Here is a 15,314-nt window from a genome sequence, read left to right on the forward strand (position 1 = left end):
GCGGCCCCTGAGCTAAAATTAGTTTGACACCCCTGGTTTAAGCCATCCTCTTAAGGAGCAGTGGGCAGCCATCATGGTGCGCCCGGGCCGGGGACTCGTAGGTCAGAAAGTATAAGCAGACCAAGTCAGTCCATATCTACACAAAATGATTTTATCATGAGAAATTATTCTAATAGTCAAAATTACAAAGAGTCAAAACATTTAAGGGAACCAGAATTCCGTGCGACGTAATGTAGTTTTTTGACACCTAAGAGCACGTGACTAACCAACAAGTGTGTGTCTGCAGTGTGTCAGTCTCAGCTGTAGTGAGTGATGTGAAGTCAAGGCTCTGTGGGTGAATGCTCCGCTCTGTCGGCTCTTGGACTGAGCTGTTAGTCAGCTGCAAAAATACGTCTGGCGGAACAAAAATCTCATTTTGTGTCCGTTGTTATGGCCTGGTGGAATTTGTACTGTTTTGGCATGGGGTTTGTTTTTTGATACATTTGACCTATGTTGATATGATAGCTCATACAGTACAAATTCTACTTTTTTTCACTATGACTGATATTTATTTGAAAGTGTGGTTTTGGTGAATTGAAATTCAATATTCGTAATTGTAACACTAGTTCTTTGAAGTCTATATCTGATATATTTACTGTCCAGATGCAGTACCACACAAAACTGTGTACAACCCTTACATACCCAAACCCCAAAAACCACCCTTGTGTGGTGTTCGGGTCTGCGGGACCCGTTTTCATTTTCTGTTAAAAGAAAAATTATACAATTAATTAATTTTTCAAACTGAGACTCACTGACTTTGGCTCATTTTCTGTGAAGAACATATATCAGAATACATATTTAATGACCACACACCATACACCCCACCTACACATTTCTATTACCGTATTTTCCGCACTATAAGGCGCACCGGATTATAAGGCGCACCTTCAATGAATGGCCTATTTCAAAACTTTGTTCATATATAAGGCGCACCACATTATAAGGCGCATAGAATAGACGCTACAGTAGAGGCTGGGGTTGCGAAACCTGTTGTGGCTCAATATTGGTCCATATATAAGGCGCACCGTATTATAAGGCGCGCTGTCAGCTTTTGAGAAAATTGGAGGTTTTTAGGTGCGCCTTATAGTGCGGAAAATACGGTACATATAAGATGTCCGGGTCCACTGGACCTGGGGCTAATAGAAGTGTGGAAATTGATGTTCTGTGTACCACACACACACACACACACACACACACACACACACACACACACACACACACACACACACACACACACACACACACACACACACACACACAAACCAGGCCTAGACAGGAGGAGGACAGAGTGTAGGTACACAGAACATCAGAGGGTCAAATGTGCGAGAAAATGAGAGCAGACAGTGTTGACAAACAATGTTGCAACCTTGTCTGGGAACGGCAGGTGCAGAAACACAAAAGAAGAATCCCTGTGGGATGCAGAAACTGGCAGAGAAATTTTTCCGTGCAACGTTCATATTGTTGTTACTCAGCCAGCGTTTGTGGGTCTGATGGACCCGTTGCATTTTGTGGCTTTTAATGCCTCACAATCAAACACTTTTATGTTCAAATACTGAACAGATGTTTATTGGGATAAGGTAAACATCCGTTAGGTATTTTAACATAAAAGTGTTTGATTGTGAGGCATTAAAAGCCACAAAATGCAACGGGTCCATCAGACCCACAAACGCTGGTTGAGTAACAACAATATGAACATTACACAAGGGTTAATACTGATTCTCAAGAAACATGAAACTTGGATAGTCTATATATAACTACATTTCAGAAAACAGTATAAGAGCCAATACACACGCCCTATGAAATAAGACACCACTCGTTTCTTGCTAGTGTATCACCCCAAGTAGCTTGGTGGCAGGGGCAGTTAACACACTACATCAGATCTGGGCAAAATACGGCCCGCGGGCCACATGCGGCCCATTAGAATTTTCAATCCGGCCCGCCGGACTTTCTACATAATTTTTTTAGACCTTTAACATCAAAACTGTAGCCACCATTATGATGTGCAGTGCTGGTTTTAAATTACCGTAAGTTTTGAACTATAGAAAGTATTTCAATGGTTGAAATCTGCACTTTTGGGTGTTCTACGAGTTATTACGGTAATCTGTGTCACAGCAGCTCAGACCAGGAACAAAGCAGAGTGGGCGGGGTTTGTTTTCACAGCAGCCAGCCCGAAACGCTTGTGTCAGGAACAGATGCGGAAGCAAATTTTTACAACAAATGTCTGCATAAAAGTGATAATATATCATATTGTAGGTGTTTATTACACTTTGCATTCATATTTTGCTGTTTGTTACATTTTTGTTGTGTTTTGTATGGCGTCACATTAGTGCCAAAAATCCGAGCGCATAAAAACTGTTATCGCGCGCTGATTCTCCACTTCGACACCCTTTTGCGCGCGCGTGGTGCCTTTTTGCGCGCGCGGTGCCTTTCTGTGCGCGCGCCGTCTCGGTCTGTGCGCTGTCATGTTTCTTTTTGGCACTTTGGGGGCGGGTATGCTTAGACGGCCCCTTCTTTCTGATTGGTCAGGCGAAAAATGCTCAGAGCCAATCAGAAGTATAGCAAGGCGGGTCATCGTCAATATGTATCAAGATTTACGGAGGAAGAAGTGGATAAAAAAATGTCGCGCGCTGATGAAGGTTATTTCATACCACATAAACACAATACAGGGTAATACAAAATGTGACCCAAATAAATAATAAGACAACAAACACCATAATCACATCTTTCAGCCAGAACTGGTCCACCAGCAATAACATCCAACCATAACATTATTTTATATTTTCACTTCTTCTTGAACATTTGTTTTCTAATTTATGGATTTTCTTTTGATTCAGCCATAAAATTAATGAAATAATCTTTGAATTTTGTTTTTAAAATGTTAAAAATAGCCTTTTAATGATGTATTCTGAAACAATTTAAAATAATCAGAGAACTGACTAACACTGACCCTACACAACTATGTTGCACAATTAAGTCATTTTTTTTTAAAGCGAAAGAGGTAATTTCAACAGGTACAGCATCCTATGTCATATCTACATGTAATAAGATTTGTAACAAGGCAAACCGTTTGTAAATTGGTCGAAAATCGAGCAAGTTATGGTAATTTAATTAGTACATGTACCATTGACATCAATGTAATGATTGAGGCTAGCCGTCCGAGGTAAGATGGCTACAACGTTGCTACGCTGGAGAATGATTGGTCGTATGAAAAATGCTCAGAGCCAATCATAAAGGAGGGGCCGTCTAAGCATACCCGCCCCCAAAGTGCCAAAAAGAAACATGACAGCGCGAGGAGAGATGCCAGGAGTACACAGAGAGCGCACAGACCGAGACGGCGCGCGCGCAGAAAGGCACCGCGCGCGCGCAGAAAGGCACCGCGCGCGCGCAAAAGGGTGTCGCGCGCGCACGAAGTGGAGAATCAGCGCGCGATAACAGTTTTTATGCGCTCGGATTTTTGGCACTAATGTGACGCCATAGTTTTGCTTCATTGTAAAAGATGTCCATCGAGTTTTATTGTTCAATAAAGAAAGTGGGATTTACAATATTAACTATGAACAATAAAACTCGATGGACATCTTTTACAATGAAGCAAAACTATGGCGTCACATTAGTGCCAAAAATCCGAGCGCATAAAAACTGTTATCGCGCGCTGATTCTCCACTTCGTGCGCGCGCGACACCCTTTTGCGCGCGCGCGGTGCCTTTCTGCGCGCGCGCGGTGCCTTTCTGCGCGCGCGCAAAAGGGTGTCGCGCGCGCACGAAGTGGAGAATCAGCGCGCGATAACAGTTTTTATGCGCTCGGATTTTTGGCACTAATGTGACGCCATAGTTTTGCTTCATTGTAAAAGATGTCCATCGAGTTTTATTGTTCATAGTTAATATTGTAAATCCCACTTTCTTTATTTTAATGTACATTTTGGGTGTCCCATTTAGTAAAAAAAACTATAAAATTCCATTCCATTTTTTTGAGGTGGTCTGCCATAACTTTTTTAGAATTCTATCCGACATTGTGACTTTTGGTATTAGTGTTCATAAATTATTTAAAAAAGGGACCCGAACACAGCTAAATGTGTGCATATCATTTATACACACATACACATTGGCCCCCCCAAGACACTTTTTTTCTCTCAATGTGGCCCCCAAGTCAAAATATTTGCCCAGCTCTGTACTACACTGTGATGTGCTACATTACATCACAGTTATTAGATATATTAATAAGCTATAAAAAGTGAATGTCACAGTTTTCAGAAGCTACAATATGTACAATAGTTGCACTATATAGTTTGATTTATTGATTGATTGAGACTTTTATTAGTAGATTGCACAGTACAGTACATATTCCGTACAATTGACCACTAAGTTTTTCAACTTGTTTAAGTCGGGGTCCATGTTAATCAATTCATGGTATAAATATATACGATCAGCATAATACAGTCATCACACAAGTTAATCATCAGAGTGTATACATTGAATTATTTACATTATTTAGTCTTCATGGCGAGCGATTTTAAAAATAAAAATAAACATTCCAAACTTATGTAATTCCTGAAAGTAAATGAGCTGTCTCATCATTTATAAAATGTAGTAAATTGTAGTGAAGTAGGCTTGCTGCTCTTTAACCTGAAAAGAGAGTAAGGGGGAGAATCGGGATTTACTGTCCTTTAAGGATAACTGACACACAATGTTGAAGTTATGTGTCACCCTCACAACATCCAGACCCTGAAGGAGTTCCGAGCGAATCTTATTCTTGCGACTGAAAAGTTTTCTTCTCTACCTCAGAATCCTCAGACTCTGCTTCCTCTGCAGACTGAAAAGTATTCATTACACTACCCGATGAGATCCAAAGATTAGGTTGACAGACTTTGTTCCAGTAGACAGTATGGACAGGGTACCGTTTCCCCTTCTGCGGTCTTGGACCATTTTCCATGACCTCTTTGAGGCAGACGGTAGTCCATGACTTCAAATAACCTTTGTAAACCGAGGCCAAGGTATGATCCCATGTTTACTGTTATGACTACATAGTCAATCATAGACTTAACGGTCTAATATGTCCTGGTGCCAGGTGTGCTTGTGGTAGGGATGTCCCGATCCGATATTTGGATCGGATCGGCTGCCGATATTTGCCAAAAATTGCGTATCAGCAAGGTATGGGAAAATGCCGATCCAGATCCAGTTTAAAAAAAAACTCCGGTCTGTGTTTTCCAACGCACTTATTTAAATAACACATTCCACTTTTCTGCTGCTCTGTAATTTCCATTCCGCATTTTCCAGCACACCTTCAACACATCCACACGTCTGTGAATTCTCACGCAGTTTCTTTTAGCTGCTGGCATTACACGACAGGCTCTTCTCACTCTTTCCTGCATCTCCCTCTCACAGACAGCGAGCGCACTTTCTTACACACGTCACATACTGTCACGTCATACGTCACATACTGTCACGTCATACGTCACATACGTATACGTCCTCCCCGAGCAGAGAGGTAGCAGCATGGCTAACGTTAGCTGTGATGCTAGCGCAGCCATGCGAGCAACGCTCCCTCTAAGGTGCTCGCCTGTGCAATTGCGCACTGTTTAAGCGTCCTCTGCGCATAGCAAATCTATGCCATGCACAAAATCTAATAAAAAAATAAGCGCATAACAATTTTCGACACACGGACACGACAGAGAAAACAGTTTTCGTCATCATTGTTCAAATATTGTGACGTCTGTCGAGACGCTTATCTCCATTCGGTGCCACACGTCCACACCATCAAAATGCTGAGGCAAAAATTTCCACATCAACACCGTATGAAAAAATTAGTGATTTTTTTAGTTGTGATTTCCCTCTCTGCATGAAAGTTCAAAAGTAGCATATATTAATGCAGTATGAAGAAGAATGTTTTAATGTAGACATGCAAGCCTTGAAAGAAAATTTTGAAAATCAAGACTACATTTCCTGCAAATGGGTGCATTTCTACCGTATATTTTAACTTTAGATTTATTCTCATATCAAACTCTGACACTTACATCCGGCGCCCCCCTCCACACCCTGGATTATAAATAATGTAAATAATTCAATGTGATTATCTTGTGTGATGACTGTATTATGATGATAGTATATATCTGATAGTATATATCTGTATCATAAATCAATTTAAGTGGACCCCGACTTAAACAAGTTGAAAAACTTATTCGGGTGTTACCATTTAGTGGTCAATTGTACGGAATATGTACTTCACTGTGCAACCTACTAATAAAAGTCTCAATCAATCAATCAAAACACATAGAATCATCATACTGCTGTGATTATATGCATCAAGTGTTCATTCAAGGCTAAGGCAAAATATCGAGATATATATTGTGTATCGCAATATGGCCTTAAAATATCGCAATATTAAAAAAAGGCCATATCGCCCAGCCCTAGTTCAATGATGCCATTTCTGTTTGTCATGTATAATTTTGTCTATTTTGTGTTTATCCTTGAATAAACAGGTCAGTTTCTTGTTACCAACCATTGTGTATTATTCAAACTCCCCTAATTCAGCTGGCTAGTTGTTATCAAGAGTACTAAAACCCTTTTCAACATGATTCTGACAACTAAGTAGGCTAAATAACTTTAAACTTTAATACATGCTCGGATAGGCCAGTATCGGTATCGGTCAGTATCGGTATCGGATCGGAAATGCAAAAACAATATCGGTATTGGATCGGAAGTGCAAAAACCTGGATCGGGACATCCCTAGCTTGTGGATGATCTTTTGATCAAATACGGTGTTTGTTATGGACAAATGGTGGTTAGCACAGAAGTTCAATACCATAATAACACACAACTGTAGATCAAGGAGGGCGTTCTTCCCATTTACGCAGAAACTATATTTAGGATCCTAGCTCAGTGCTGTACCCCTTGCGTCCAATTGGGGATGAATCCAACACATACTGTAGGTACGGAACTAGCTTGTTGCCTTTTAAACAAAGTCCAGCCCTGCAACCCATTTCAGTGGCTGGAGGTGTCGGAACATCTCACCCTAACGCACAAGTTCAGGCTCCTTTCCCACCAGAGAGAGATGAAGTTCCATATCCCAATAACAAGATTTAACGAAGAGCGAGTCACCCGTGCACCCGTCCTCAACTGCCACCCAAGTCATCATACCGGTGTGCCTTATCTGGTGGAATGTTGTGTGGCTTTTTTGAGGTATTGGTGAGTGAGAGCTTCTCCCCTGGTCCTGGCTCCAGGATAGGCCTCTAGGCGAGTTGATCTCCTTTGTTCAAAAAGGTCCTCTAGATAAATCTGAGTCTGGCCTACCACCTAGGACCTGTTTGCTTTGGGAGACTCTACCAGGCGCATATATTCTCCAACGACATTGCTCCAGGGTTTAGATGTCCTAGATGATTGCAACAATTTCTGGTGTCTTTCACTGGTATTTACAAATCACCTTGAGGTGGAGCACAACCGGAGGTAATCGGACCCTTATTAAGTACAGTATGTGTAGTATGAAAATAAAACAGATGAGCCACCTCTTCTCTTCTTCACAGAAGCTCTAACAGTGAGCTCCTTGAAAATGATGACGCACCAGGGGATTGTGGGATTGAGAGATTTAGGAGGAAGCCTCTGGGGTTAACGTCTGAGGGGACAAAAGCGAGAACGGAGAGGAAAAATAAAGAGATCTACGCAGAGTGATGTAATTAGAGGCTAACTGAGTTCTGTTTTTAATGGGTTCCAGATGGGGTCCTACTTTGGCTATGCAGTCGCAGCCACGGACATCAACAATGATGGGTGAGTGCGTGGAGTGACGGTGCATTGATGAGGACACACGGCCAAAGGGAGGGAAAATAAGAGATTGGAGAGAAATGTAAAATGGGATTAATATATAGAAGGTCAGATTTGGGTCAAGGAACTTGGAATTCCTACACTCATTGAGTCAAATCACTCATTTAAATGTGTCCTAAAAATGAAAAAAATTTTTTTCTGATTATATGCAAATTAAGGATCACATTTAACTAAAGTTGTATGCATAGCCGCAGTCAAGTTATTGGAAATTGTTCAGTTAAGTATTCAATAATTGAGGCTGGACTCGATACATTCTGGTAGACCTGAATTCATTAAGCAAATCTGCATTTTACTTTAAATAAAGTATAGATGTATACTTTGTCATTCATTGTTAACAAAGGAGATCAAGTTTTGGGTGTTACGATTGATGAACTCACGTATAAATGATACAAAGGTTAAAACATCTAAAACTATTGCTATTTTATTCAAAGTGAAGGAACTGCTAAATCAAAAAGCATTGTACATCTTGTATAATTCACTGATTGTTCCATATTTGACATACTGTGCTGAAGTATGGGGTCATGTCTGTAAAACGTATTTAAATCCAATCGTCCGTTTACAGAAGAAAGCTCAAAGAATCATTACTGGAAATGCATACAGGGAATCCACAAACTGTGAAACAGTTCAACTTAATGAATTTGAATACATTGGTAGAGTATAATATCTTAAAAATCATGTATAAAGCACATGCAAAAATTAGATTGAGATTTAGAACAGCGACAATGGCATTTTATTTATTTGTTTATTTGATAGGGACAGTGTACATCAGGGGTGCTCATTACGTCGATCGCGATCTACCGGTCGATCTCGGAGGGTGTGTCAGTCGATCACCAGCCAGGCATTAAAAAAATAGTCCTAAAAATGAGCGATCATAAATCTTCACTATGACGTCACTTTCGTCACTTGCTTGACATTCACGGCACCCGAGGGTCTTCTGAGATGACGCTGGCTGCTGCCAGCTCATTAAAATTACCGACAGGAAGGCGAGAAACACTTTATTTCAACAGACTCTGGCGCCGTACCTGTCGTCAAAACTCCAAAGACCGACTGCACAGTTGCACAGTTGCGCTAACAAAATAAGAGTCTCAGAAAGCTGGCGTGCACAAGCTAGCAAGCTACGGAGTTTGCCGACAATGTATTTCTTGTAAAGTGTATACAAAGGAGTACGGAAGCTGGACAAATAAGATGCCAAAAACCAACCACTTTCATGTGGTATTGGAGAGAAAGGAGGACTTTTTTTCTCCTCCATTCGAAAATGCGGACATTATCAGCACCACTGTCTGATTCCTATCAATGCAAGTCATCACAATCAGGTAATACACCAACTCATATTCTTGTCTTCATGAAAGAAAGGAATCTATATGTGTTAAACATGCTTGTATTATCTTTAAACACCTTTAACTTGTTAAAAATATTAACTATATGTGTTAAACATGCTTGTATTATCTTTAAACACCTTTAAGTTGTTAACAATATTAACTATATGTATTAAACATTCTTGTATTATCATTAAACACCTTTATTTTTTTAACAATATTAACTGTGTTAAACATGCTTGTATTATCATTAAACACCTTTAACTTGTTAACAATATTAACTATATGTATTAAATATACTTGTATTATCATTAAACACCTTTAATTTTTTAACAATATTAACTATATGTGTTAAACATGCTTGCATTATCATTAAACACCTTTAACTTGTTAACAAAAACATATATTTCATAAATAAGTAAATATAAATTATATATATGAATGAGGTAGATCCCCACGACTTGATCAATTGAAAAGTAGCTCGCCTGCAGAAAAAGTGTGAGCACCACTGGTGTACATGAATAGACGTTGCTGTAAAATAGGCGTGTCCAAAAAGAAAATCCATTTTCGAATGATTGGCAATTTTTATTTTTAACGATTCTTAAAAAAGCATATTTTTTTTTAAATTCTTACTTGTCCAGACACTTAGGCAAATCATATTGTTGATGTACCAGTAGATGCCCATATCTGCTGCACAGATTGATTTTAGAAAAGAGAAGAGTTGGATACTTCTCTTTTTGTTTTATTTGTATTTGACTTCATCAAATCTTTGGGTAGGATTTTACAAAACCAAACCAGTTTTCATTTAATTAATATATACATTTATCATGGCTGTTCATCTATTTTATGAAGGAATGTAGTTTATCAGTAGTTTTTAATCAATATTAAAAATTTATTGATCCGCAAGAATTAAATTGAATCATGCGATGCCTTAAGAGCCACAGCCCTACCGTAAATGTAGCAAAATTAGCCATAAGGCTATTTTACGTTCGTTGTCCCTGGACCTATGATAAAAATGGTTAATTTCAGTCAAAAGTTTAAGTTTACAGAACAAACTGGATAGTGGAACAAATCGTAAATCTCTTTCAGTATTAAAAAGAACATGATGATGTAAAGATAGGATTTGGAGTAAATTATTGTTGTTGGATGTTATGAAATAGAAAATATTACCATAGTAAGTTTTTTGAGTTGAACAACAAACGTGTGAATAAGGGGCAGATAATATATCGTATTTTTCGGAGTATAAGTCGCACCGGAGTATAAGTCGCACCTGCCAAAAATGCATAATAAAGAAGGAAAAAAACATATATAAGTCGCACTGGAGCCTGGCCAAACTATGAAAAAAACTGCGACTTATAGTCCGAAAAATACGGTAGGTTTATACTTCTTTCATTCATTATTTATTTTCATGTCATGTTGATTGTTTTTTTTTAACCTTGAATGAATGAAATAAAACAAAAATGTCAAACGATTATGACTTCCTCTCCAGGATGGATGACCTGCTGGTGGGAGCTCCAATGTTCATGCGTCGTGGGTCCAACGGGCATCTGGAGGAGCTTGGGAAGGTTTATGTGTACCTCCAGAGAGGACCTTTGCAGCTGGAGCCTACTGTGCAGCACTTACTTGGCCAGCAGCCTTTCAGTCGATTTGGAACCTCATTGGCGCCTCTGGGTGATCTCAACCAGGACGGTTTCAATGGTATGAGAGCTAAGTGCATCAATAATAGTGTAGTGGTTTGCTCGGCTTGGTGGGTTCTGTTGCCGACTTTCACGGAAATTAGTGAACCCTTCACATTTCAGCAACCATTTGTCATCTCGCCCAACCCCAAGCATGATGGCGAAGGGCTGGGACTGCACGAGTGCTGTGACATCCTGAAGCAGTGCATGAGGCTGATAATAAAATGGTTGTTGAGATGGACTCACTTGTGATTGACTGGCAACCAGGCATTGGTGTAGTCTACCTTTTGTTCAAAGTTAACTGGGATAGGCTCCGAGTGGTTGACTGGAAATCTAAGGAATGGGTCACAAATGTCATTGACCTTTACCTCAGTTTGTCTTTCATTTATGTATAGAACGGGCACTAAGGAATTGACCATAAATAAAAAATGATGTTGGGGATAGGTTGATTGGCAACACTAAATTGGCCCTAGTGTGTGAATGTGAGTGTGAATGTTGTCTGTCTATTTGTGTTGGCCCTGCGATGAGGTGGCGACTTGTCCAGGGTGTACCCTGCCTTCCGCCCGATTGTAGCTGAGATAGGCTCCAGCGCCCCCCCGCGACCCCGAAGGGAATAAGCGGTAGAAAATGGATGGATGGATGGATTAGACTAGATGAGGCAATTTCTGAAGGAATTGCGTGTGAATGCTCCAATGCTGAAGTTGAACTGAAATCCTGGAATTTTTTTTTAGAATTGTTGAAGTAGAGCACACCATTTCCAAACAGGCTGAATATTTTGAAGTTGGAACAGTTTGAATCAGACGAAAAATGTGGGAGTTGTGAAACTTTGAAGAATGTCCCATTGACCCATGTCCCATTCAATGGGAATTTCCCAAACATTTGGGAATTTCGGGAAAAGCGGGAATTTTTTTGAACATTGTAAAAAACTTGAACGGTCTTAATGAGTTGAAATGGTTGGTGTTGGAATTTTTCTAATCAGATGAGAAATGTTGAAGTAGTAACATGTTGCATTGAGAAATGGTATTACGGAATTCCTGGAATTTCGGAAAAACCGAAGGAGCAGTGGCCAGAAAAAAGGGTGGGAATAGGGCTTTGGAAAACCAGGAATCCTGGATCGTGGACTTTTTTTGAACTTGGAAAAAAGGTAGTTTGAATTTCCAGGATGGTGGAATATGTTGAAGATGGAATGGTTTGAATCAGTTGAAAAATGTGGAAAAGGGTGGAAGCTGGAAAATTAGCCAATTCATTTTGAATGGGAAATATGTTAAAGTTAAAGTACCAATGATTGTCACACACACACACACTAGGTGTGGCGAAATTATTCTCTGCATTTGACCCATCACCCTTGATCACCCCCTGGGAGGTGAGTCCTGGAAAACCTGTAATTCTGGGAAATCTGGGAATTTTTGGAATTTGTCAAAGGGAAAGACCGCGATTTCCGAATAGGCTGAACAGTTTGAAGTTGGAACGGTTTGAATCGGGTGAAAAATGTGGAAGGTAGAGCGCAGAAGAAGAAGAAGAATAGATAGATTAATTTTGGTGTAGAAAACCACATGTGTGAATGCTTTGAAAATTATCTGTCTAGGGCACACTTATTAATCATGAAAAAGTATATCTATTTGTGATTAATCACAATTAATTTTGAGTTAAATATGAACAATGCGTGTGTTCTAACTATCGTGGGATCACACTCCTCAGCCTTCCCGGTAAGGTCTATTCAGGTGTACTGGAGAGGAGGCTACGCTGGATAGTCGAACCTCGGATTCAGGAGGAACAGTGTGGTTTTCGTCCTGGTCGTGGAACTGTGGACCAGCTCTATACTCTCGGCAGGGTCCTTGAGGGTGCATGGGAGTTTGCCCAACCAGTCTACATGTGCTTTGTAGACTTGGAGAAGGCATTCGACCGTGTCCCTCGGGAAGTCCTGTGGGGAGTGCTCAGAGAGTATGGGGTATCGGACTGTCTGATTGTGGCGGTCCGCTCCCTGTATGATCAGTGTCAGAGCTTGGTTCGCATTGCCGGCAGTAAGTCGGACACGTTTCCGGTGAGGGTTGGACTCCGCCAAGGCTGCCCTTTGTCACCGATTCTGTTCATAACTTTTATGGACAGAATTTCTAGGCGCAGTTAGGGCGATGAGGGGATCCGGTTTGGTGGATGCAGGATTAGGTCTTTGCTTTTCCCAGATGATGTGATCCTGATGGCTTCATCTGGCCAGGATCTTCAGCTCTCACTGGATCGGTTCGCAGCCGAGTGTGAAGCGACTGGGATGAGAATCAGCACCTCCAAGTCCGAGTCCATGGTTCTCGCCCGGAAAAGGGTGGAGTGCCGTCTCCGGGTTGGGGAGGACATCTTGCCCCAAGTGGAGGAGTTCAAGTACCTCGGAGTCTTGTTCACGAGTGAGGGAAGAGTGGATCGTGAGATCGACAGGCGGATCGGTGCGGCGTCTTCAGTAATGCGGACGCTGTATCAATCCGTTGTGGTGAAGAAGGAGCTGAGCCGGAAGGCAAAGCTCTCAATTTACCGGTCGATCTACGTTCCCATCCTCACCTATGGTCATGAGCTTTGGGTTATGACCGAAAGGACAAGATCACGGGTACAAGCGGCCGAAATGAGTTTCCTCCGCCGGGTGGCGGGGCTCTCCCTTAGAGATAGGGTGAGAAGCTCTGTCATCCGGGGGGAGCTCAAAGTAAAGCCGCTGCTCCTCCACATCGAGAGGAGCCAGATGAGGTGGTTCGGGCATCTGGTCAGGATGCCACCCGAGCGCCTCCCTAGGGAGGTGTTTAGGGCACGTCCGACCGGTAGGAGGCCACGAGGAAGACCCAGGACACGTTGGGAAGACTATGTCTCCCGGCTGGTCTGGGAACGCCTCGGGATCCCCCGGGAGGAGCTGGACGAAGTGGCTGGGGAGAGGGAAGTCTGGGCTTCTCTGCTTAGGCTGCTGCCACCGCGACCCGACCTCGGATAAGCAGAAGAGGATGGATGGATGAACAATGCGATTATCGCAATTCAATATTATAATCACCCTAATACAAACGTGGAAAAATTAAGCTTTTTTCAATCTGGCCCGCCGGACATTCCCAAATATTTTTTTTTTAGATCTTTAAGATAGAAAGTGTAGCTGCCATTACGATGTGCAGTGATGTTTTCAAATGACCGTAAGTCTTGAACTATACAAAGTATTTCAATGGTTGGAATCTGCGTTTTTGCATGATATACTAGTTACTATGGTAATCTAATTAGTTACTATGGTAATCTAAGTCACAGAAGCTCAGACGAGGCACCAAGCAGTGTGGGTGGGGAGCGTTTCTACAGAGTGAGCGTTTTTTTTTTTACCCTTGGCGTTCATATTTTGCTGTGTTTGTTGCATTTTTAATGCGTTTCGCTTGATTGTAAAATATGTTGATGGTGATGGGGTGTGACGTTCATATGTTGGCAATATTCAGTGTTTTATCCTTCATAGTTAATATTGTAAATCCATCCATCCATCCATCCATCTTCTTCTGCTTATCCGAGGTCGGGTCGCGGGGGCAGCAGCCTAAGCAGGGAAGCCCAGACTTCCCTCTCCCCAGCCACTTTGTCCAGCTCTTCCTGTGGGACCCCGAGGCGTTCCCAGGCCAGCCGGGAGACATAGTCTTCCCAACGTGTCCTGGGTCTTCCCCGCGGCCTCCTACCGGTCGGACGTGCCCGAAACACCTCCCTAGGGAGGCGTTCGGGTGGCATCCTGACCAGATGCCCAAACCACCTCATCTGGCTCCTCTCGATGTGGAGGAGCAGCGGCTTTACTTTGAGCTCCTCCCGGATGGCAGAGCTTCTCACCCTATCTCTAAGGGAGAGCCCCGCCACCCGGCGGAGGAAACTCATTTTGGCCGCTTGTACCCGTGATCTTGTCCTTTCGGTCATAACCCAAAGCTCACGACCATAGGTGAGGATGGGAACATAGATCGACCGGTAAATTGAGAGCTTTGCCTTCCGGCTCAGCTCCTTCTTCACCACAACGGATCGATACAGCGTCCGCATTACTGAAGACGCCGCACCGATCCGCCTGTCGATCTCACGATCCACTCTTCCCTCACTCGTGAACAAGACTCCGAGGTCCTTGAACTCCTCCACTTGGGGAAAGATCTCCTCCCCAACCCGGAGATGGCACTCCACCCTTTTCCGGGCGAGAACCATGGACTCGGACTTGGAGGTGCTGATTCTCATCCCAGTCGCTTCACACTCGGCTGCGAACCGATCCAGTGAGAGCTGAAGATCCTGGCCAGATGAAGCCATCAGGACCACATCATCTGCAAAAAGCAGAGACCTAATCCTGCAGCCACCAAACCAGATCCCCTCAACGCCTTGACTGCGCCTAGAAATTCTGTCCATAAAAGTTATAAACAGAATCGGTGACAAAGGGCAGCCTTGGCGGAGTCCAACCCTCACTGGAAACGTGTCCGACTTACTGCCGGCAATGCGGACCAAACTCTAACACTGAT

The 15,314-nt window shown here is 42.2% G+C and overlaps 1 protein-coding gene across 2 annotated transcripts in view; it reads left to right on the forward strand.

The window, feature by feature from the left end:
- LOC133571031 (integrin alpha-5-like) overlaps positions 1–15,314 on the forward strand; it is a 131,171-nt gene that overhangs the window by 48,546 nt on the left and 67,311 nt on the right. For both annotated transcript variants that reach the window (XM_061924002.2, XM_061924003.2), the window contains exons 11-12: positions 7,741–7,793; positions 10,653–10,861. In XM_061924002.2, the coding sequence (XP_061779986.1) occupies positions 7,741–7,793; positions 10,653–10,861 (262 nt within the window). The remainder of the gene's footprint in view (positions 1–7,740; positions 7,794–10,652; positions 10,862–15,314) is intronic.

Source organism: Nerophis lumbriciformis, linkage group LG28 (genome assembly GCF_033978685.3).
Source record: "Nerophis lumbriciformis linkage group LG28, RoL_Nlum_v2.1, whole genome shotgun sequence".
Lineage (NCBI taxonomy): Eukaryota > Metazoa > Chordata > Actinopteri > Syngnathiformes > Syngnathidae > Nerophis > Nerophis lumbriciformis.